This window comes from Quercus lobata, chromosome 4 (genome assembly GCF_001633185.2).
Source record: "Quercus lobata isolate SW786 chromosome 4, ValleyOak3.0 Primary Assembly, whole genome shotgun sequence".
Classification (NCBI taxonomy): domain Eukaryota; kingdom Viridiplantae; phylum Streptophyta; class Magnoliopsida; order Fagales; family Fagaceae; genus Quercus; species Quercus lobata.
In genome coordinates, this window is record NC_044907.1 from 77238580 (window position 1) to 77264643 (window position 26064).

Consider the following 26064-nt stretch of genomic DNA (forward strand, 5'->3'; position numbering starts at 1 on the left):
GTTTCTGGGCTTGTTAGTTTCTCTTCTCTTTTGAATTTTGATAAAGGACTCCGGCTGAGTGAGTAATTGTCTCGGTGGTAGGTATATGTGGGATCCGCAGCTGGGTTCCACCTTCTTAATTTGGTGAGTGACGTCCATTTACAATGTGTTTTCCCTTTCAAGTACCTAAAAATAGATGGGAGAAAGTTTCATTCCTTAAAAGTTTGGAGTTATTTTTTTCTTCCAATTTATTTTATTACCATGGTAATTGAAAAGATTTTTTTTTTTAAGAAATAATTATAACATGCTACTAATCTCGTAGTTCGAACTCTTTTTCCCTTAGACCCCCGAGTACTTTGTACATGAGAAGGTGTGAATTCAGTTACAAGATCTTTGACATGGTAATTGAAAAGATAATCCATGTGTTGTATGACTTTTTTAATGAATTATGTGACTTGTTTAAATAATACATATAAATACTCTTATAAATCACAATGTGATGAATTAGAAAAGATAGTTCCAAATATTTTTTGAGTAAAATTTTGTTTAAATAAAACAGCTTGTGACTTATTAAAAATAAATAAAAATTTTAGTCTACTGTTGTCATAAAGTCATCTTAAAAATTATGTCTCAAAAATATGTAAATGAGTTTTGGAGAACATTAAAATGATGTTTTTTAACACTTATTAATTTTCTGCTTTTTAACACTAGAATACAACTTTGGAAGGAAAAAAACACATAAATATTAGAAAGTTGCTACCAAACAGCAAGTGGGGCCTATCCCCCATATATGGTTCTATGACTGCAATTACAAAAATTTGGTTTTTAAATATCGGCCCTTTAAAATGAGAAAAGAAGCTTAAATCGTTGATAATCAATAGATTTTTTTTTCACTACCCTATTTGGTTCACTTTAATTTCATACTAGGGAATCTACAGTTGTTAAAGTATTGTATTATTTATAAAGATATAATTATACTTTTTCCCAATAAATAAAAAAAATTGATGAATGATGAAATCAGAAATTACACTGATTCAAGCAAACGAGCATTTAGAGGGATTATTACTAGATATTGATCTAAAAAATAGGTGACCTACAAACAGGTAAGAAGGCCATAGACAATTACCTACTTTTTAGTTTTTACCAGTACGTGCATGCATGTAGAATTGAATTTATGCTACCAAAATTAAACATTGTAATTGCCCGAGATTTAAATTCATAATTGAACAAGTTTTTACATAATGTTTCATTATAATTTAAGTTGTTTATGTAACTATAAAATCAAATGTATATAAAATTCAGAGGTATATGAGGCTTGACGTGTTGCAATACATGCTTTTGAAGCTACCCACTTCTTTCGTTTTAGAGTACAATCCCATCAATATCATAAGTCCTAACCCTATATTTTAGATCCAAACAATTTTAACACCTAAAACACAATAAAGTACAGACAGGTCAGTGCACTAGAGCATTGGACAGGTCACAAGACTAACACGTAACAAGTTTTGAACGTGCATGTCATGCTCATAGTACATTTACTAAACTTGACATAAGCCAACCTCTTTAGCTACCAACTTTACGTTGGTAGCTAAAGAGGTTGGCTTATGTCAAGGAAATGAAAATCACAATTAACATTGTAGAAAAAGAGGATGAAAAGCTTTATTGGTATAAGATCCAGCTAAAAAAAGTTTAAAAAGCCTAAAATCAAATCAAATCAAATCAGATTCTCTTTGGTCCATAGAAGGTTGAGGAAAAGAAAGAAAAACTGAACTTTTAATTTGAGTCCTCTCATGTCTTAGGATATACAGCATGATGAATTCAATAGTTTGAGGGCCCTCGAGTTTCATAATTCAAGCTCTGAACTTTTACCTATTCAAAATTAATTTGTCAGGGCCATATGCATTGACATTTTACTAATTTATTATAGTTGTTAGTTGTTAGTTGTTAGTAGTTAGTTGTTACTCAGAAGCATAGCTACTTCTTTGCTCCAAAGTTTTGGATTTGTTGTTTTCATTGAAAGCTCATATGGGCTTCTTCTTCTTTTTTCTTTTTTCTTTTTTCTTTTTTAATTTCTTCTGTTTTAAGTTTTAACGAAGTTTCTGTGTATAATTTATTAATCCATGGACCATGGTCCATGACGCGTGTTTGGAAATGAATGGAGAATGGATGAAGGCGATTCATGCTTGTAATTTTTATTTTTTATTTTTAAAGTTGCCCTAATTTTTTTGTAAGCTATTTTATTTTGGTTTAAGTTCAATATTCATCACTTAAATTTAAAAAGTAAAAATTTTGGTTAAAAATTTATACAGCATCAATTTCATTCTTCTATTCACTTAAAGAAAAAAAAAAATTACCAAAGGCATTACAAAATTTACTAAAACAAATACTTACAAATTGATATGTCAATAAATATTTATGTAGTAAAGTTTGTAATGAAAAATTTTGATTAGATAAATTTAAGAATGACCTGCATAATGAATTTGATGATATAAATTTTTTTAACAATGTCATTATTTTACATTTTTAAATTGGAGGGCCAAAAATCCAACATGGAAATTCCGAGGGAGGAAAGAGTATTTCAAATTTTTTTAATAAAAAAAATATATAAGTAATATTATAGACACAAAATAAATTTATATTTTGTTGGGAGTAATAAGTTTTTATTAATATGTTTAGATGTAGAGAATAGCCTAATAAGTACATAACATCATTTTCAAATGAACCTTTTAATGATACCACTGATATTATATACCAATTATAATATTTTACTTCAATAATATGTATGAAAAAAAAAATATTGGCTTGAAATGAAGGGATTATTTTTTTTTTTTTTTTGATAATTTAATCATTACAACAAAAATGAGAGATTTAAATTCAGTCTTGAGATTAGCCAAATTAGATGCTCTATTTTCTGTCTTTTTCATGTGGAAAAATGAAATGTGTATATGTGGAGTGGAGATGGTGGTTTGATCTGTTGTACTTGCCACCCCGTGCTGCACAGCAATTAATGCCCTTTTGCAAAATTTAAAAAATAAAGAAAAAAAATGCCATTAATGCCGCTGGCCCCTGCTAGGTACAGCCTAATAAAATAAAATGGTATGCCCATATTTATTGATTCCTTTTAAGCAAAAATTCCTAGCATGTTTTTCAAAAGTTCCAAGAATGAATTTCTAACTATTAAATATTATTTTTCTTTAAAAAAAAAAAAAAAAAATATAATCTAGTGGCTTAAGATCTCAATGAGACTCTGAAACTGGAATCTACTAAATACTTGGAACCCTAAACTTGTTTAAAGAAAAGCAACTCTTTTGTGTTTGTCTTCACGGCTGGATGCCTCATGCCTCATGATCAGCACAATTATCATTCCGCACAATGAAAGAGGTAGCTGCCTTGCATTTTGCATGTGTTGTTATTGCTCGGACCCACTTAAACCCGAATTAAACATAGCTTGGTGTGGTACTATCCGCTTAATAGTGAGGAATGTCAATACTTAAAACTCTCAACTTCAAAATCATAAGATAAAGAATTTTGAGCATTTATTTCCACTAAGTCACCTCTGATGGTACTGCCTTTTTTACTCATTTTATCCCAAATCATTTATTTAGTCAGTCTGTGGTAGGTCACTATAACGTTGACTGCCCAAAACCATGTAGCTAGGTTGGGACTGTGAAAATCTGTGAATTAGCTCTCTCTTTTTTTTTTTCTTTTTTTTTTTTAAACAATTTGAAAAGGTGGTCAATTGTGCACTAATTTTATATTGGTCTATCACTTTTATTTGACAACAATTACATCAGTAATTATTAAAAGTAATTGTAAACATTTTTGTGTCAAGTTATTGCTTTTTAAAAGCCCCACTAAGATGTGGGTTTCTGTTAGTTCAATTGATCAAGTCTTTGATAGTTGAATAAAAAATTTGGGATTTAAACTTATTCAAAAAACTGATTGGTGCCTTGATCTAATAATAAAAAGCTATTATTAGAAGTGGACGCAATAGGCTAAAACTCTCTCTAAAAAAAAAAAACCACCAAGATGATAGCATTACGATCTCTTTATTCTGTCATTAGAGCTATCATTAGAAGCAGAAGCAATAGGTTGAAACTATCTCTCCCAAAAAAAAAAAAAAAAAAAAAACCACCAAGATGATAGCTTTACAATCTCTTTATTCTGTCATCAGTCATCACTGACATTACATGGTGTTGTAAATATTCTTAGGTGAACTGTTTGTATATAAACAAGTATTACTATATTGTCATTACAGGTATATGTCATTTTTTTAGGTGAACCGTTTGTATACAAGTATTAATTCCAATATTGTCATTGAAAGTCTTTATAAATTTTTTAGGTGAACTGTTTGTATACAAGTAGACATCATGTGTGGTTGAGCCGTAGAGGTTCTTTTTCCATTATTGTACATTGCAAGTGATCAAAAATTTGGTGAATATGACTTATTTTCCTTCTGTTAAAAAAAAAATAAATAAAAATCGTTGAGATTAGTTTGGTAGCCCATTGAAAGGCATTGGAGGACCATGGCAATTAGTAGGCATGGGCAGCTGGGAATGAGTACAAAGGAACCAGACACAATGTCCTATGAAGAATTATGCATATCAAGACCATAATTTCTGTTTCTCAAGTTGTTATTTAGAAGAAATTACTAGGTCTACTAGGAGGACTGCTGATGTGGTTCTTCCTGACCTCGCTACTAATAAAATGTTGTTATTTATGTAAATGTGACATCACTTGGTAATTTTTATTTTCTATTCCTTATGTTGATTAAGAAGCTCATTTACACATTTGCATAGATAGTTTTGTCTCATTAGTTGAGAGGACTATGTTAGCAGTCCTCCTAATAGACCTAATAATTTTTCATTATTTAGCTTCAAAATATGCATCTCAAGGCCATAATTTCAGTTTCTATAATTGTTAGGAGAAATTGCAATTTATCCACCTGTGTTTTGGCCCGTTTTAACAATGCCTACCCGTGGTTTAAAAGTTGTCACTTAACCCACCTGAGGTGGCCTCCGTTAGACCCTAGTTACCCACCTCTGCCCTTTTCGTTAAAAAATCCCCTTTACTATATAAGCCAAAATTAGAACCCAAATAGAACCTTAAAAAGAAGAACAAGCTCTCTCCCTCTCTCTACCTGAGAATCCCTAAAAATTCCTAAAACCCATAATCCCTTTCTCTCTTCACTTAGATTGCCCAAGTGAAATCTGAACACTTGAAAGCAAGGAGGTGTATTGAAGCTTGGGTTTTCCTCTGTAACAACTTTAGCCTAGTCTTCTTCACACTCTCCATCAAAACATCACTTTAAATGAACACTATCCTTTGCACACACAAGTAATTTTACAACCTGTTTTGTAAAACAATTTTTGAAGCCATGGTAGTTGCAACCCACTTATTGAGCTCCATAGGATCAAAAATCTCCAAGCTGTAAATTTCCCCATCAACCAAAATCAGATATAAAGTACTCTTCTCACAAAGCCACCATCAACAACAATTAAGAATGAAATTCATTTTTACACAAATCTATACCCCCGCCCCAAAAAAAGATAAGAATCTAGATTGATTTCTTTTTTTGAGGAAATCCAGCTTGATTTCTAATTATACAATAAAAGCTCCACCTTTATAGGGTATAGTCTTCACAAAGTTTGCCTTTGAGGAAAGATTCGAGGTCGGACTTTACCTTGTTTTTGAGATCTTCTTCCATGGAGATGGTTTCGAAAGTCGAAGAATGCGTGAAAGGAACAGATCTCCACCGTTCGTTGCCTTGCTGGTCTTTATTGGGGTTTTTTTTTGCAGATTTCTTGTTTTTTTGTGTGAAAGATTTCTTGTGTTTTTTGCAGATTTTTTTTTTTTTTTTACTTGTGTGAAAGATTTCTTGTTTTTTTGCGTGAACAGATGCGTGAAAGATTTCTTGTTTTTTTATAGATTTTTTTTTTTTACTTGCAATTCTGGGTTTTTATAGAGAACCCAGCAAAAGAGAAGGGGTTAGAGTTTTAGAGTTTTAGTGAATCTGTGGGTGTATGTTCACATGAATCTATGGCTTTGTTTGTGACGGTAGGTGTATTGGTTTTTTTGTCATTGTAAAAGTATGTTTGGCAATTGTAGTGAGCATTGCGGAAGAACGTTAAACGCATCATTCCATTTACATTTCTGGGTTTTGATTGTGAAGAAGAAGAAGAATGAGAGAAAAGAGGAGAGAGACATAAAATATAATGAAAAAGACACATTTACCCCTATTTTTAACGGTGAAAAGGGAGAGGTGAGTAACGGGGGTTTAACAGAGACCACCTCAGGTAGATTAAGTGACAACTTTTAAATCACGGATATACACTGTTAAAACAAACCAAACCATATATGAATAAAATGTAATTTCTCCTGATTGTTATTTATAGCTTTAAAATACTTTCCTAACTATTTGTACAGGTGGGTTGGGAGTTGGGACTTGAATGATGCATTCACTGAATGACAAGGGATTTCAATGAACACAGTTCGTTGTAAAGCTTTTTTTTTTGGGGCAAGCCGGCAGGGAATGCTCACTTTGTGCATCAGGTTACCCTCATTGTTTATGTATTTTAAATTAGTTTTTCTTCAATTATTTGTTTCTGTTGCCTGTTGGTCATTTATTGTTGTTAGGTAATTAAAGACAGGTTTTTAATATTTTATCACTGCATTGATGGCACAATTATTCTAGTTGAAACTCTTTATAAACATTAAAAATGTTTTTTGTTTATCTTTTCAAAAAAAGAATTTTTTTTTTTTTTTTTTTAAAGATAAGATTATTTTTCACTTTCTTTTTTTTATATATATTCTTTAATGTTTAAGTGAAACCGACAAGAGTGATAAGGCACCTAACTGAAAAGAAAGTTTCAGGATAAAGATTTTCATTATTATTATCGGACGTACACATCTTATTGTTGACTTGATCGACACGTGCACAAATTTGTATTCATCTGATAATGATTTTCTTTTTTTTAGAACTTCTGATAATGATTGTAATGGGATTCATAATTCTTTTTTTTTTTTTTTTTTTTTTGGAGGGGGAACATGACTCGTAATTCTTGATTAAAATATATTGCACAATGCTGTGCATTTTATGTAGCCTTGGAAATTTGTTTATCTGAATGGACATTCCTCATAGTTTTATTTTTATTTATTTCTTTGTTTTCTTTTTTGAGAATAAGCTTAAAACATTAGCATTCAAGGTGTAAAACCTCCAAATTACGTACTATTTTACACCCCTAAACATATTCTAGCAGCATTTGGGTATGTTTCTAAAAAATGATAATAATTAGAACATAGGTAGAGTAACTTCTAAAATTTAGAAGTTACTATAGCACATGTGTAAAACTATAAAATCTTATTTTATTTCCCTCTCTCTTTCGACCATCTTTCTCTCATTTTCTAACTGTCTCTCTTCTCTTAGTTCTCTCCCTCTCACTCTCTTACTCTTTCTTCTGTCTCAGCTCTCCTTCTCTTACTCTTTGACTCTTTCTATCTCGCGATTTTGGGTGGCAGTAGATTGGTGAGGCTGTGGGTGGCGGAGGATTAGAGAGGTTGTGTGTTACTGTGGTTTGACGGTGGTGTTGGTTCAGTGGGTGGTTGATTTGGTGTTTCAATGGTGGCTAGTGGGTTGGTGTCTAGTATTTTAGTGGTTGGTTTGTTGTGGAGAGAGAGATAGAGGAAGAGATGGAAGAGAGAGATAAGTAGTCTATATTATTTAATTAGGTTTTATGTAAAAATATGAAATGAGATGTTGTGTATATTGTTAAATGAGTTGTTGAGATAGATAAAGTAGTTTTTTAAATTTTAACATGGGTATTTTTTGACAACTCCGAATGCTAATGCTCTTATAGCTTTTGGGAGGGAAAAAAATTTGGAATGTTTTTTCTGTGAAATTTTTTTAATATTTAAAGGAGTAGAATATGTTGGAGTATAGAGGGAGAATAATTTAATCTCATTTATTTTTCGTTAAGAAATTGTGTGTGTGTTTTTCCTCCTCTTTTCAACTTGGCCAATTTAATGGCATGATTTCCAAATCATTGACATTTGGCAGCAGAAGGTAATGAAATTTACCCGTTCTTTTGAATTGATTTTGCTTTTTTTCCAAATCCTTCTGGATTAATTTTAATGGGGTAGTTTGGAGGGTTGGTTTATCTTCGAATTCCAATTTGCATGCATTGTCCTCCTTGAATTCCCATATCTTTCTCTATTACCATTCAGAATTAGTAAATAAAAAAGTTACAAAAGGTTGTAGTTGTAGACCAACCGCTAATAAGGGCCAAATAAATTCACGGAGTACATTTAAACTCCCAAAAAAAACAAAGTTCAAGAAGTACATTTCTTTTAATACAAGGAGTAATTTTCATTGTTGTATGATGTCATTCTAAACGAGTATTCACAGCAGTGAAGCTAAAAATTTAGCTTTTTAGTTCTACCAAAAGTTACTTTATTTATTTTACCTATACACATGTTACAGTAGTGGATCTATTTTAGCTTTCAACACAATAAAATAATATAAATATCACAATAAAATAATATATCTACTATAATAAAATAATCAATTTCACTATAATAAAATAATATATTCACTACACACATACATCACAGCCACACACACACAACCACCACCACAGCCCGCAACAAAAAGAAAAAAAAATCAACCAAGCCGAGCCACCACCACAAACACACTGAGCGACACGAAGTGACTAAGAGAGAGAGAACCACGGAGTGACTGAGAGAGCTTCTGGAGTGACTTGGAGAGAGAGGCACGGAGTGACTGAGAGAGAGAACCAAATTTTATTATTTTAATCCACCCAGGAGTAAAATAATATATTTTTTTTTGTTTAGCTCTCATGAACAATGCACATCTATAGCAATGGAGTTAAAAAAATAGATTTAGCTCCACTACTGGAGCATGATTTTGGTGTTTGAGGAGCTAAATTATAGCAATATACCAATAGAGTACCACTGCTGTGAGTGCTCTTGGATGTTTGTACCTAAAACCACTTATCTGGTTGTATACCTCACAGTGCCAAACGCTAGCCTAACTTGGGCTTAAACGGGCTAACAAGAGATAAGGGCATGGAAGTTAGAAGCAAATACATGTGTATGGGCTTTACAATAGCTAGAAATGTAACTGCACACAATAAATATTCAAGAATATAAAAAAACTTGGTAAAAACGCGAATACATACATATATATATATATATATATATATATATATAAACTCCTTAGGATAGTAGATATATGATGCTTTAGTTACTTCACACTTATTTACAAAACTAACAAGAGTGGTAGTGTATTGGCACTAACACTAGTTTTTTTTTTTGTTTTTTTTTTTATTTATTTATTTAGAATAAGGCACTAACACTTGTTGATTATATGAGTTCGTCTTGTTTACATGTTCTAACACTACAAGTAATATACGGGCAGTTGTTGATTACAAGAGTTAGTTCATTATTCATAAATAGAAAATTTTTCCTAAAGATTGAATAAATATATGGTCTGAATATATAATTTATTTGTGGTGAAAAGAGGGATTTATTTGTTGAAAGTTAGGAAGATAATACATCTGTTCAGAAGTCATATCAAATATTTGCTTTGATCTTCTGTTAGACCATTTAAAATCCATTATTTTGGAACCATAACCCCCACCCACCAAAAAAAGAAAGATTAGAAACTAAAATGGGCCATGGTTTGGTCTTTTAAAAAAGAATGCACCCAAAATAAAGCCCGGGAGCTAGACCAAATTTAACTCGATTAACAAAGAGGCCCAATATAACTACTTGAGCCCAATAAAGCAAGTACGCGATCAACCAAATAAAAACTCCCAGTCGCTCCAAGCCCTACATTACTACTGCTTTTTATTAGAATTCCTTATTTCTGTTGATTTAATTTTAACCATAAATTTATATTAATGAAGGTATGGTAGAGATTAGAAAACTTTATATATATATATATATATTCATATTTTTATTTTTATTTATATTGTAGATGAAAATATTGATAACTCGCCCTTCAACTTGAGGAATACTCAAATTTGAGTATTTCTAGTGTTATATACGCTACTAACATCGAGTAATTTTTTCACAACTTCATTATAGAATTTATTTCTAATTATTTACTTATTTTTAGTTACTTAGCATGTTAATACATTTTAGCCTAAAAGTGCTACATGTTTAGTTATTTTTACATGTAATTTAACTTTATTTTTCATCTTGTTGCACCCTTTCACCATATTTTGAAATTCAAAAAAAAAAAAAAAAAAAAAAAAAAAAGAACTCTAAAATTTTACTTTAAAACACTAAGGTAAAAAAAAGAAAAAGTTTTCTCTGGAAATAAACTCTTCAAACTCTTCATATATATATATATATATATATATGTATGTATGTATGTATCTTTCTATTGAATGTGAATTTTGAAAATTTAATTGTTAGATTGCATGTTTTTATTTTATCTTTCATGCTTGCAAAATTTCAAAATGATGAAAGATGATTAGTTATGTCATCAATTAAATGTTTTAATTTCAAGTTTTTGTGATATAAAATTATGCATAAAAAAAACAATTTTATTGGTTGAATATTAAATAACATTTGATTTGAATGAAATTCGACAAGTGTGTTAAGAACAAAAAGAAAATGCAATCCAATGGTTAAATTTTTAAAATTTATGTCCAACAAAAAGATATAATAAGAGTTTGAATGGTTTCTCTTCAAATCAGTTTGAAAAGAAACGTTGGAAAAAAAAAAAAAATCCTTTGAACACATGCAAAAGTGTGTGTGAAGATGCTTAGTGTATATTAAAACAATGTTTAAGTTTTTTTTTTTAATGAGAAAGAAAGAGTTATATAGACTTGATCAAATCCAATGATCCATTAAACATCGCATACAAATAAGAAGAACTATCCTCTTCACACATATTATGAGCATGATTACCGACTTTTCTTTTTAAGTGTCATTTTAGTTGTAACGCGCAGCAAGTAGTTATAATCTAAATATAAATTATCAAATATGTATCCTAATTTATGGAATTTGGTTTTTTTATTTAACTTTCTTTTTTCAATCCTTTATTTTTGCAATGTGGCTTTTTTTATATGGAGATGTAACTATGTGTGGAGTTGTTAGTGGAAGTACAATTTGATTGATAATTTTAAAGTTCTTAATTTACTTTTGTATCCTTAATTTGTCTTATTATTGAATCACTCTCAATCATTAAAAAAGGTAGACACTAAAAGGTACATGGCAAAACTTAGTTATAGGTACCTTAGGTTAGGTGGTGTATATTGGGTTTGAAAAAGATAAGAGCACTCACATAAATATGTATAATTGTGTAAATTTAATTTATAAGTTTGTTACAGTAGCAATATGTAAATTTATACTAATATTATTTATTTTACATTCAGTTTTTTATTATTTATTTACATATCTTAAGGATGAAGGAAAAGAGTAAATGATGGTTTTTGTATTGAAGAAAGAGAAACAATTAAAAAAATCAAGAAAAATTAATATTTTAATAAAATGTAGTATAAAATAGATAATCTGATATATATATATATATATATATGTAGTGTTTTGAAAAATGAGTACGTAAAATAGAAAAAGTAAAATTTTATACTAAAATAGACATAAATTTTTGTACTGGCTAATGTGAATACTCTATTATTATATATGCCTCATTAGTTAACACAAACATGTGTTTAAATTTAAGTTTAACCCTGAGGAGGATAGATTTGAAGCATGAACAATTTTTGTTGGAAACACGTGGAGGTGTTAGCTAAGTTCCACTTTTATGTATAATAGAATTATGTCCGTGCGTTGCATGGTTTTGGCTATAAATTTTTAGAATAATTTTATTAAAAAATAATAAATTAATAATCACTTGAGTTTAGATTATATAAATTGTATATAAAGTATTGTTTTTTGGATTCTAGCAATCATGCGACATATTTATATGAAAAAAGTTCCTAAATTTAATAATTAAAAAAACCTAAGGAAACTTAACCAAAGGTTTTTCATTTTCCAGAATATTTGTAGTTAGATCTAAAATGTGTTATGCACTTAAAGAGTATAAACTACTTGTTATTTTGTTTTTCAAACCTTTATTTAGAGTTATGTTTTGATACACTAATGACCTCTTTTATCTAAAGGGGATCTCCTTAAAAATGAGTGTAGAGTCGTGAAAATTTAATATTAAAGGAGTATTAATGAATAAAAAGGATATAGACAACTGTTTGAAAAAATTATTAGTTCAAGCAAAGTTCCATGATCATATTGAGGTGTGAATTCTTTTTTATCATGATGTAGATTTAATATTACTTGCTAATAGCAATCTTGTGAAGAATTGTTGATATTCATAAAATGCTATGTTTAAAAAAAATCATGAATACAATTTAAATTTGTTGTGAGTGATAAATATAGGTATGGATATTGATATCTGTAAAAACCAAAAATAAAAACTAATTACAGAGAATTTTTTTTTTTTTTTTAAGTTACATGCTCATAATGTTAGACAATTTCTTTCTCACACATATAATATCATTAACAACAAAAATAAAAATGAGAAATAGTAACATAAAAATTTTACTACTCAAGAAAATTAATTTAATCTAATAACACATATATAAACATAACACAAATATAGATGAAACCCTTGTTGTAGGAGAGAATGCAAAATTTGATAATTCTTAAATAATAAATAGGTAAAGAGTAAATATTTATAGAGGTTTATATAATGGATTTTATGGATTTAAAATTGCATTTATGACTCATAAGCAAAACCTTAAAAACACACACACACACACACACAAACACAAAAACACAAAAACAAAGAAAAAGAAAGAAAAGAAATACATACCTTTAATAGTTTGAATGGTAGGTTTGATAAAGACTTCTACTATGAATTTCACAAACATCAAATTGCCTAAGTAATAAGAAGAAGAAAAAAGAAAGGATAATTAGAGAAAAGAAGAAGAAGTTGTTGTGCCTAAGAATATATAAGAATACACTGAAAAACAGAGAATTTTCAATTGTGAGGAAGTTAGATTTCTAATCATTTTAAGAATTATAAGAGAAGAAGAATTAACTTAGGATGTATGTTTATCTGCACAAAAATTGAATGAAAAAAAAATAAAAAAAAAAAGAATTGTTGGCATCAATGACATGATTGTAATGTAAAAAAAAAAAAAAAAAAAAAAAAAAAAAAAAAAAAAAAAAAAAAACAAACAAACAAACAAACAAACAAACAAACGTGAATGATGCCAATAAGGAAATAGTATAGATTTTTTTTAATCATTTTTTTAAGTTATAATCAGCATAGAAGTTCAAAGTTATCTAAGGAAGAAGAAGTTAAATTCAACATAACTTTATCCAAAAAAAGTGATAAAGTCATAGAAGAAAAATTGATAAAAACAAAGAAGATAATTTTTTTTTTTTTTTTTTTTTTGAGTTGGAAAGAATTGCCGTAATTTGAATTAAAAAAGAGCCATATGAATATTATGAAAGGAAAAAAAAATGTTGATATGAACGTAACATTAAAAAAATGAAAAAAACAAAGAAAAAAAGAAAACATGATTGATGGTTGTAAGGAAATAGGATAGAATTTTTTTTCTTAATATCTAATTATCAATGTAGAGATTAAAAACTAAAAAATAAAAAAAATGTTATCAATGTAACTTTATCCAAATAAGTGATAAACCAATGGAAGAAAAGTTGATAAGAACAAATAAGATGTTATTTTTATCTAAAAGTTTATTGTAATTTTTTTTTTTTTTGAGTTAAAAAATTGCTGCAATTTGGTTGAGCCAGTTGATGCAATCATGATTTCTATGAGATTCACATTTAGAGAAGAGAGAATATTGAGATAGTCCATCTTATGTGTATATTTTTGACACATATTATCGGGTCATACCCAAGCCCATGCACTTGTTCGCTACTACTATAAATATAGAAATAGATTCAACGTGGAAGTGGTATTTGTTTTATCTTTTCGCCCTTGTGCCCTAAAGAACTATGGAGAAGTTTTCTTTTCAACCGAAACCAAAAACCTCTCCAAAACCCACCAAACCCTTAGAAATCTTCAACGATAGTGACGCCAAAAGCCCCTAAAACCACCGAGACTCCAAACCATTAGAATACATAACTGGGTTCAACCCCTCCAATGAACCCACCAAACCCAAAACAACAAACAACAACCTCAACCTCGAATCCAAATTCGAACACGTTGGAAACAAATGGCCAAGATGTGATAATTATGAATTTATGATGATGATCTCCTAGTGAAGATGTTGATGAAGAAGTTGAAGGAAGACGAGGAAGTCCATGACAATACACTACCTAGCATATTTGATCTCCTCAACGATTATATATTTCCGAGTAGGGACAGAGACAATACATGGCCAAGGCTATCTCCTCAATGATTTTACATTTACTAAATAAATTTAGGACTTGGTTTAGATCCAGTGGCATTAGACCCAGTCAGATTGTATCATCTATTCAAAAGTGAACACATGTCACTATCTCAACGGAACTAGCACTACAAAAAAAAAAAAAGTTCTATAACCTCATTTTCAAAATGTGGCTATAGAACAGAAAAACATGGTTATAGGACGATTTGGCCTATAGCCGTGTTTTTTGAGGCCGCTTTTTCAAACGTGGCCTAAACCTCGTGACTATAGGCCTAAGGGGTCTATGGCCGCACTTTTTCAAACACGGCTATAGGCTATGTCCTATAGCCACGTTTTATACAAAGCCTAAAGCTGTGTTTTTAACTTGCGGCTATAGGCAAAATCTGAAGCCGCGTTTAAGAAATGCGGCCCCATCCCAAACTAAAGCCGCGTTTTAAACTCACGGCTTCAGACCAAATTTAAAGCCGCGTTTTAAACACGCAACTTCTGACCATATTTAAAGCCGCATCTATAAAACGTGGCTTTAGGTAAGCTAGAGCTGCATTTTATAAATGCAGCCATAGTTAAGATAAAAAATAAAAATAAAAATGTTTGCCAAAAAAATGAAATAGGAAGGTCCTATAGCTGCATGTTTTAAACACAGCCATAGCTCCACCCCCCAAAAATGCGGCTATAGTTCAAGAAAACGTGGCTTTAGACGCGTTCTATGGCCGCATGTTTAAAACGCGGCTTCTGTTGTTTTCTTTAAGCCGTGTTTTTTAAAAACGTGGCTTTCGTGGCCTAAGACCCGCATGTTTTGTAGTGTAGTGCCATTGGACCCAAGCTTGACCTATAATTTTATTATACATATTATTAGTATTTTTTTTGTTTTTTACAATATTGAATTTTAATTTTGCAACATGTATCTGACATTAAGACTAGCTATTTTATGCTTCTAATTGATATATTGAATTAGTTGAGTATGTATGTACTTAAGTGTTACTAGACTGATCTTTTTGGGTATGGTATATATGTGGTCATAATTTCAGATAGAATAGAATCACACACACACACAAAATGTGGCAGGCCCTATTTAATTTGTGGAGAATACATAGACAACTTCTAAAATATTGGGCTAAGCCTTGTCGTTGTCTAGTGTAGTATTGGAGTTACAACAATTAGAGAGGGGAGATTTAAACCTTAAATGTTTTCATTGAAAATACCAGTTGTAACTACAAGGCCCTTGATGAAGAAGGATCTACATATCCAATCTATGAGACATGTATTTTTGTGTATTCTTGCTGAGTACTATTTATGAATAGAAAGCATCATATGCTTTTTTTCAGCATATCCCAGCATGAAGTTCTAGAGTTTCATTAAGTAGCTGATAAATAAAATGCTTTTTCTTTTGGGTTCTGATTATGTTGGTGTATGACTTTTAGTGCTAAATTGTTTTGGATATCTTGTTTGGCTTTGGAGGCTTATGTACCGATGGATCCTATTAGAACATTCTTGCTTCAAAAATTCAATGCAACAGCTCAAGAACGAATTAGTTGCGGTTAGTTACTCTTTATAATGTTACTTATCAAAAAATTACTCTTTATAATGTTAGACAACAATGTGCTTAACCTGTATGTTTAACACAACTTATCTTTCAATAGGGCACTTTGGAACATTTATATACGCTGTTCTGACCTTTGTTACACACAATGCATGTGAATTTCACCATATTTTCAGATTGAATTGATTGCAGATTTCCCTTTCAGAGATTATGAATGAAGTTTATTTTAAATCTTTGTTTTTAATTATTTTAAATGAGTCTCCTTTGTCTTGCTACATCATCCGGTCATATATGGCAATTCAATTCTTGCTTAGTCATCTGATTTAACTGTTTTACTTATTTTGGGCATGGTTGTGTTTTGGTTGGGTAATCAATTTTCTTTTCACATCTAGTCATGTACTATGCCTTTGGTCTAGATTGACGCTGATTTACAACCAGGGGATGTGTTGAAGAACCTAGGATTGACGGACAATGCCAATGCCAAGATGGCAAACTTAGGTATTAATTCTTTATATTTTATATATCCGCAGAAGTATATGATTTCAAAAAGCCTTTATGGATTGTGTGAGAGTTTGTAAAAGAAAGAAATTTGACAAGCAAATGTATTAACCATGACAAAGACTACACAAGCAGTCTGAAACTGTGTTTACTTTTTGGTTGTAGGTTAAAATTTTGAGAAAATTCAGCATCATGTCTAGCACTTAGGATTAGGAACTATGATTACTAGATGATTATGTGAGGAAAAGTATAAATGTAGTCTGACTAAATTTTTTTTTTTTTTTTGGTTGATGCATGTCTAGAAGCCTTTTCTGCCTTGTTTCTTGCTTATTGAAGCTGTCTTATATGTTAACCTTGTCTGATTGAAGCCATGGTCTGTCTACCCAGAAGTGCTTATTAGCTCTTTGCTCTTTGTCTAAATTGCCTACCCATAGTTTTGCTTTCATGTTGTGGAGTTCTGTGTTTCGTCCTTTTGGGTTTCGTTGGGTGCTACTGTTATTGACCTTTTGTAAGATGGCCAAATGTGTAGGCAACAATATTTAGATATTTGGAACTTTGGTCCTTCTATGCTTGATGTGTACTTACTTTGTGACAGGATCATAATCTTTGTACACTTGAGGGTGTGGAATTTCAATATTGATAGAGCTGTTTGCTAGATCATTGTTTGATTGGTCTAGGGTGTGGGGGTGATGAAGGAGGCAGTGAGAATGATTTATTATATTTTATTTGATTTTATATATATCAAGGACAATTCTGTAATTTCCTAATATTCTAGAATGGGTTGTGCTTATTATAGTCTATTGGGTCTTACTTTGGTTTTTCTTTTAAGTTTGGTTATTTAGTTGGGATTAGCAGTAAAAGCCCAAGGAGTCAAAGTCCAAGTCTTATTAAGGTTTTAAGAAATCCAATTAGGTATTAGACTTCTATTTAAAGAGTTGTAATACTTTCTATTGAGATTATTAGTATTTTCAAAATTTAAGAGCTATGCAGCTTTCTTTTATGGTTCGTGTAATGCAACCTTCTCTGAGGTGTAATGCCAAGGAACCCAGGTGTGATACTTAGGAAGTCTAAGTGTGATTCCTAGATATTTATCTTTAACTTAATAGTATTGTTCACGATTATTGCTCACAGCAACCCAAACCTAATTTTCTCCTTTGTTTAATTTCACCTCCAAACCCTACTAATCCTTATCCCATTTGAAACCCCAATTATCCCTCTTATTTAGAAGTCTTTTTCCCACCAAAACCTAACCCTAAACCCTTAAAGCCCAAGTGCTATTAGATCTGCCCTAACAATTCTAAATCAGATTTTGTTTGTTCCCCTTTGTCCTACGTTAGTTTGGTATCAACGCAAGGATTTGCAACATGTCCACACGATCAAGGAGATCATTTAGGGGGAAATTGAATGATTGTGAGCAAGATGAAGATCATAGGGAGGATGCATTTGATTATGGAGCTTTTGCTATGGATAACTTGGATGAGGATGAGGAGAATACTTCTCTTATTTCTGTAGAGAGACGAATTCTAGCATCCCCTAGAGTAGAGGAAGAGAGTTGGAGAACTTCAATTTTTTAGACGTTGGTTCGTTGTGGAAACCAAGCAAAGAAGCTTATTATTGATGAAAGAAATTGCATAAATGTTGTGTCATCTTCTACAATTGAACGCCTTAAGCTTCTGATTGAACCTCATCCATACAAAGTGGCTTGGATAGACAAACACTTCTATAACTTTAGGTTAGGTCCTTTTATAGTGGTACTTTGGATTAAGTAATATGTTTGAACTTGGTAAGAGAGTGTAATTAAGTGTGTGTGTGTGTTTAATAGTTAGTTAGTTTCTCAAAAAAAAAAAAAAATATATATATATATATATATATATTAATTTTGTTATAATTTAAAAGAAAATATAAAGAAAGCTCAATAACAACATTGACTTAATTTTAATTTTCTTTTTTAAAAAAAGTTAAGGAACTGCATTGAGATGGAGCAAATTAAATTTTGTTTAATATATAAATTTTTGTTAGAAGTGAAACTTTTATTTTTTGAGTATTGGAAGTGAAACTTTTATTTTTGGATGGGATTGGAAGTGAAACTTTGTTTAATAGTCAGTGACTCAGTGGACTGAATTAGTAATTTACAAACCAAAACCCTCCTATGCGTATGTCATTCGTTGAGGACGAATGTGGAATTTCAAATGCCAGCTACCTCAGAAAAAGCTGGTAGCCGTTATACTCGCTGGCACGGTTTTTTATTTAATCCACCGACTAGGGGCATTCCTGGAAATATAATTTCCAATTCGACCGTTACGAAATTCAAAAACAAAGTCCACTTGACCGTTTGAAAAACCTTGCATTCCACACTGTTTCTCCTCTCTCAAAACTCTCTCTCACTCTGTCAAAACTCTCACTCTCTCACTCTCTCTCTCTACAAATTAATGGCTGATCAGAGCACAAACCCATCAATCATGGAATCAAAACCACGACACCCACTTCACCAAATCGCAGAAACACCGACCCACAAGCTTCTTCTCAAGCAATGGCTCAAGGAAGAGGAACTAATCCTTGGAAGAATCACCCTCAAAGAAACCCAAATCGACTCGGTCCGAAAGGAAATCACAATGCTATACATCTTCTTCTTCCTCTTCCACTCCATATCTCTAGTCCTCCTCTTCAATGCCTCCTCCTCTAATGACCCACTTGGATACAACAAGCTAGCCTGCCACAGATCATGGATCCCATCACTCTGTTCCATTCTGTTTTCTCTCGGAATCATCTGGGCTGTGCGGTACAAGACCGATGTGGAGGTCCACTTGGAGAAGCTATTACAGAGGGAAAAAGAGGATGGGAAGCTGTTGGCTAAGTGTGCTGAAGAACTGAAGAAGAAGGGTCTCGAATTCGACTTGTTGAAGGAGGTCGATGCGCTTCGAAGGGCAAAGAGTTTGCGAGTCGAGGCCAAGGAGGTCAGGAAATGGTCTGCAAGGGATTTTGTCACCTTGTTCTTCTTCACAATGTCTTGCTTTGTTCTTGCAATCACAAGGGTTATCTTGTGTAATTAGGCCTTTTTTATCTGTAAAGGGGCATTTGTGGGGGTTTGGATTGGATAATAGGATCTTGGCAATTTAAGTGGGTAATTTTGGGATAGGATTGGATTTTTTTGAGTTCATCAATTTGTTTTTTTTTTTTTTTTTTGGTTGCTAATTTTATATGGGGGCAGAAGACTTGGTTTTGTCATCAAATTGTCAGAATTTAGGTGTTGGGATGGGAAGTCAGTGCAGAACGTTCTGTTCTGCTTTTGGTGATATTGGAATTTGGAAACATATGGCAAACTCATGGAATAAATATTGATTTTACTTTATGTTATTATAAGTGTTAAAATTTGAATTTTCTTTTTCTTTAAGAACTGTACCTTGGATTTCCTCAATTAAATTCAAAAATATAATTTAATTGTCATATTTGAATAATTTATATTTTATAAAATTAAGCAATCAAGTTTCTTAAGGGGGACATTAGAAAACTTGGTATTCTAGCCTTTTGATGACATCATTTACCAAATATTTAGGGCAATGATTCCTTAAATTGGCAATCCTTTGTTATGGGATATGCTGTTGCAACTCCCTCCTTCAGGTGTAAGTAATTAAGTTAGTGGAAGTGTGGAACATTTGACTATAATATTTTTATAACAAATTCTAAGTAGCAGATTGTTATTAGTTATAATTTAGATTCATCACTGAAATTACACTTTGCCCAATAACAATCTACAACCTAGGATATTTTGTGAAAATGTTGCAGATGTATTATTTAAAATCCTTCAAAGATATTCATACTTTTATACTTCAAAAATTAATTATAATTTTTAATGTTTTTAACATGCTTTATTATTTTAATTTTATTAACTTTCTTATTTAATTTGTAAAAATATGCTTAAATCATTTAATTTCCCCCATATATATATATTAGTCAATTTTGCTAATTTAATAAATCTAATATCTATATTTTTGTTTTAATTAATTACTAAAGTAATTATAATATCGTCGTAGTTCAATCTTAAAAACTTTAAACCTCTCCATTTATTGGTTCTTTTAACAGTTCAGTCTGAAAACCATATTAAAAAGAAATCAATAACAAGTCTCGGGCCTAACTTTATTTCTAGTTTTTGCTTATACTCAAAATCCACAACCTTAATTCCTACTAACAACCATTATGACCATGGGCCCAATTACTAAACCTAACAAATTTAAGATACTCTTACATGCCAAATACCCAATTTGAATGTGTATGTTATAAACATATGTTAATTTGATTTATTTAGTTAGTTTTATTAAATATTATTACATATGTAATAATTAAATTGGTCATTGGTTTAATATATTTTGAATTTATAACTAATATACCTTATATATATATATGTATGTATATTTATAATTTTTTAATAATTTTATTAGATTTTTATATATCTTACTATATATGATACGATACAATTCACGTTTTGATAACTATGCATATACCAAGTGAAAATATGCCCAAGGTATTTTAGTGTCTTTTTATGGGTTTTCGGTTTTTAAGACCCATTTTTCTTTGTCATGGCCCATTAACTAAAGAGAATTTTTTTTTTTTAGAAACACACACACACACACAAGGGAGAGGGAAAGGGGTTCTAACACAAAGACACACCACAACTCCACTCAAAAGCCATGGTAACTTTTAAGAGAATGTGAGACAAGTTATACTACACACAACACACTTTCTTAAGCAATGTGGGAAATAACCCTTTTTTTTTTTTTTTTGAGAAACAAACACACACACACACACACACACACACACACACACACACACATAAGGGAGAGGGAAATGAGTTCTAACACAAAGGCACACCATAACTCTACTTAAAAGCCAAAGTAACTTTTTAAGGGAGGGTGGAGCAATTTATACTACACACAACACACTCTTTTAAGCAATGTGGGACAATTACCCATTCTTTTTATGGGTCTTTGGTTTTTGAGACCCATTTTTCTTTGTCATGGCCCATTAATCGAAGAGAAAATCTAGTACCACAACTTATCTCAAGACTTCTTTACCACAACTGCGATGTGGAAGAGTGTGAATGGTGGAGAAAAAATAGTAGGTTCATGTGTAAGTGATAGGTAACCACTTACAATCTGCCATATCAAAGTTATGGTAAAAAGTTGTAAAATAGTGTGTGATACTTGAACTACCATTAACATAGTTCACTCACTTTGCTTGTACCGAGCCTTGCCCCTTGTTTAATTTCTTTTGGGGACCTAGTCCATTTAACAAAGTTACAGGGTATGACATGACATTGCATTTCATTATTCGCTGTCCGTTTTGCTTTATCTAATTCTTTCCACTGTAGTTATCCAAAAAAAAAAAAAAAAAAAAAATCTATCCAATGTACAAACAAGTTACAAAGTACAAACAAATGTAATGTGAACTTCTTCAATGGGCAATATTTCTAGGTATATATTTATCAAAAAATATTTCTATGAGTACATTTATTCAAAAAATATCTCTAGGTGTATCAAATTTGAATAATGTCTAATTGAATCTTTACCCTTTTTCTTTTTACTATTGTCAATACATGTAGTACATCTTTGTCTTATCATCTTAGTAACCAAACAAGATGGGGGATTAAAATGATATACAATCACTTAGCGCCAAAAGTACCATCTACCTACCAACTGTACACATTCAACACTCCAAAAGCTTGCCCAATCATGATATAAACAGTTATCTTCTGCAGAAAATAAACGTTCTTTGCATGCTTCAGCATCTATTTAGCAATCACCAACTCAAATTCCACCGAATAACCCAACTCAACAAATTAAAGAGCTCCAAATGTGCCAAATACTATCAAGAATCTACTTAATGACGATAATAATGACATACGGAAATGATATGACAGTAAAGGTTTGGCATTTCACCTCATTATATCATTTGTGTTTGATTCTGCATAATTCTAAACTCTTTAAACAAAATTAATTATTGTAACGTAGTCTCATCAAGAGTGGTTTTAAATTTCCTCAAAAAAAAAAAGAAAGAAAAAAAGAGTGGTTTTAAAATTAGTTATTCGCTAGGAAGTCGCAAATTCATTTTCCAAACAAAAACTTATGACAAAGCATTATGTGTAAAAATCATGTAAACTACTTAATTAACTTGAATTATAAATAGTCATGAAGGTATTAAATACCCACCACTAATCTTCATTGGGTCACATTGTATAGCCTGTAGTGAACACCAAGGCAGTATATAATATTTAGGGGGAACAATTTGGGATGTGTTGGAACAGAGGGAGAGGGGAATCCATCCAAACATAGGGTTAAGTTTTTAAAATTAAGATTATATGCTGCAGTGGAATTGAAATTTCTTGGTATTAATGTATTAAAATTTGGTGCCAATTAGGCCCCTTGAAATCTTGTGTAACTATGATATGAAGGAATTTGTTCATGATATGTTAAAATATGTAATATTGTAGTACATGTTTGCTGCTTTAACTTATTTTTGTATAAGTGTGATTTTAAACAAATAAGTTTAAATTTTTATTTGCTAAAATCACTTTTTGTCTCACAATTAAGCAACTAAGTTAGTGAAAGTGGGATAATACTTACGTATTCCAAGAGTATTGCACCCGAACTATCCAATAATTTTCCATCAAAATGGCATATATAGTATAGTCAAGTTCTAACTTTTATGAAAATGAAAATATTAAGAAATTAGGTATTAAATGAATTAAATTAAATTTCAAGGTAACATATATTGCATTCAGTAGTGCCAACTTTCAAGCTTGACTCTTTCATACAATTTCTTCTTTTTGCAGGATTTGAAATTTATTGGGATATTGGAGAAAACTATATGTAGAATCAAAATTTTTTATATACATAAACATTCACTTATACATGAAAACAATCTTGATTATATATTTTGACATTCAAAAAAAGAAATTTGTTCTTGATTATATATTTTAACATTCAAAAAAAGAAATTCATTTTATTTTATCCAATCAAGTATGTTGGGAAAACTTAAATATCTAGTGCATATGTTATTTATGGCTTGAATTCGTAGAAGTATTTTGTTTTTTTGTAAGAAAAGATATACTACTTGTCGTGGTATGTGGTATATAATAATAGACATAACAAATACAAATATTTTGTTATAAGCAACTGCTCGATACATCAAGTGTGAATTCTAAAATTATGTATTAATAACTATTCATTTATTTATTATTTTTCAAATAAATTATATATTAAATAAACATAAGCAAAATTGTGCAAAGCATGAGACTTCAACTAGTATGGTATATAATAAGTCTAATCATACAAAATATTTCACAACTACCAATCTAACAAGTAGTTATTAATATGTCAATACAAACTTGACAATTCAACTATTCTTAAGAATGATTAATAACATGTGAATTCTAGTTAGCTCAATTAGAAAAATGACAAAGTTTTAACTAAAAATTTAGTTGTAGTTTAAGACTATAATCTTACTCAATAAAATAAATATTACTACATATTTTAAAAATCTAACCGTTGAATTATATGTTCTTTACGCTCTTAGTACACACGTAAAATTTTATGTCAATTGGATATTATTTACTATATGATCAATAAGATTATATTTTATGCATAATTTTAAATTACAAAAACTTGTAATTTAAACAATTTATTGATGATTTAGCTATTAACTTTTAATTTTCTAGAAATTTGCAAGTATGGAAGATATAAGAAGAACATGTAATCCAATGGTAAAATTGTCAAAATTCACCTTAAATAAAAAGATATTGAGTAAGGTTATAGTCTAAAATAGTCTAAAACTATAACCAATTTTGTAGTTAAATTTTGTCCTTAATAAAATATTTTAGAGTTGTATAAGAGATGAAATTCTACCTACATCAAAAATATAGTTGAAATTTTGTCATAACTCTTAATGGAGAGAAAATATTTAGGCTTTACCAATTTTTCTTCTTCTTCTCCCTTCAACCAAACATCCACAAAATTTGTTTCCTCACCCATTTTCTCTCAAAATTTTTTTTTTCTATCTTTCCTAAAATTCACCCATCTTAACCCAAAAAAAAAAAAAAGTTAGTAGCGTTTCTAATTTCTATTCCAATCTCAACGGTTAGCTTGTCCTGCTTTTGACTCAAACACGCTTCCTTATTTCCTCATTCGCAGAAATTTCCTTCTACTTTTTCTTATTTCCTCGTAAAGATCTCAGAACTCCAGAAATCCGAATATTTAAATCTGGACCCACCACACACGCTCACACCGGACCCACATAAATCCAACGGTGATTAACGCTTACTCGCTTCATTCCAAAAGATCAACACCGTCCATTCATTCCTCTGTATATCTTACCCCCCTAATCAAACCCAAATCCAGAATTCAACAAATCCCTCTCTCTCTCTCTCTCTCTCTCTGAAAAAGCAAAACCCTAGAATTCGAAATCCGATTCCCAAATTTTCAGCCATGGGAAACACAGAGAAGCTTTTGAACCAGATCATGGAGCTGAAATTCACATCCAAATCGCTCCAACGCCAGGCCAAGAAATGCGAGAAGGAGGAGAAATCCGAGAAGTTGAAGATCAAGAAAGCCATGGAGAAAGGCAACATCGACGGAGCTCGAATCTACGCCGAGAACGCAATCCGGAAACGCACCGAGCAGATGAACTATCTCCGCCTCGCCTCTCGCCTCGACGCCGTCGTGGCTCGTCTCGACACGCAGGCGAAGATGTCCACGATCAACAAGTCCATGGGGAACATCGTGAAGTCCCTCGAGTCCTCGCTCGCCACCGGGAATCTCCAGAAGATGTCCGAGACTATGGACTCGTTCGAGAAGCAGTTTGTGAACATGGAGGTCCAGGCCGAGTTCATGGAGAGCGCCATGGCCGGTTCGACCTCGCTGTCGACGCCCGAAGGGGAGGTGAATAGCTTGATGCAACAGGTTGCGGATGATTACGGCCTCGAGGTCTCCGTCGGGCTGCCTCAGCCGGCGGCGCATGCCGTGCCGACGAAGGAGTCCACGTCGGAGAAGGTCGATGAGGATGATCTGTCGAGGCGGCTCGCCGAGCTTAAGGCCAGAGGGTAATAATGGTTTGTTGGGTCTTGATGAGAAATTGGTGATACTTACTATTATTATTATTATTATGTGAGAACGTGATATGTGTATGATTAGTTACTGAGGAATGTTAAATATGTTGAATCTTAATTTTTATATTCTGTAAATTTTACTCCATTCGGATTCCAGTTATCGTGGTTATGTGTGTGTGTGTGTGTTTGTGATGAAATTTGCATTTGATGAAAATTGATGATATGGGTGTTGTTGATGACTGACTGGTTGTTATGTGAGACTGTGATGTGTGTATAATCAGTTTCTGAGGATTGTCAATTATGGTTGACGGTTCTTGTTTTATTCTGTAAATTTAGCTGAATTGGGATTCTGGCTATTGTTATTGCCTTAAAAATGGTATTTGAGTTTGCTTATTGTGGTAGAAGAATGTGTTGCTTGTGTAGATTGAGTGAATTGGGTGTCTGGGTTTTTTTATGTGTGCAGGAAGTTTGGTGTGGGAGAAAGTTGGTATGTCTAGATTTGATTGAAGAGGGATCTAGGATTTTTGTTATGGTTGGGTACTGAT

At 31.4% G+C, this 26064-nt stretch overlaps 2 protein-coding genes across 2 annotated transcripts; both read left to right on the forward strand.

Moving 5' to 3' along the window:
• The first annotated feature begins 18754 nt into the window (after nucleotides 1-18754).
• Nucleotides 18755-19771, forward strand: LOC115987259. The gene has a single exon (XM_031110769.1). It carries the CDS (start codon nucleotides 18852-18854, stop codon nucleotides 19470-19472), a length of 621 nt encoding a protein of 206 aa, XP_030966629.1. The 5' UTR covers nucleotides 18755-18851; the 3' UTR covers nucleotides 19473-19771.
• A 4831-nt stretch (nucleotides 19772-24602) lies between these two features.
• On the forward strand, nucleotides 24603-25716 carry LOC115983180 (ESCRT-related protein CHMP1B). The gene has a single exon (XM_031105822.1). The coding sequence runs from the start codon at nucleotides 24900-24902 to the stop codon at nucleotides 25515-25517; it is 618 nt and encodes a 205-aa protein (XP_030961682.1). The 5' UTR covers nucleotides 24603-24899; the 3' UTR covers nucleotides 25518-25716.
• The last annotated feature ends 348 nt before the right edge of the window (nucleotides 25717-26064 follow it).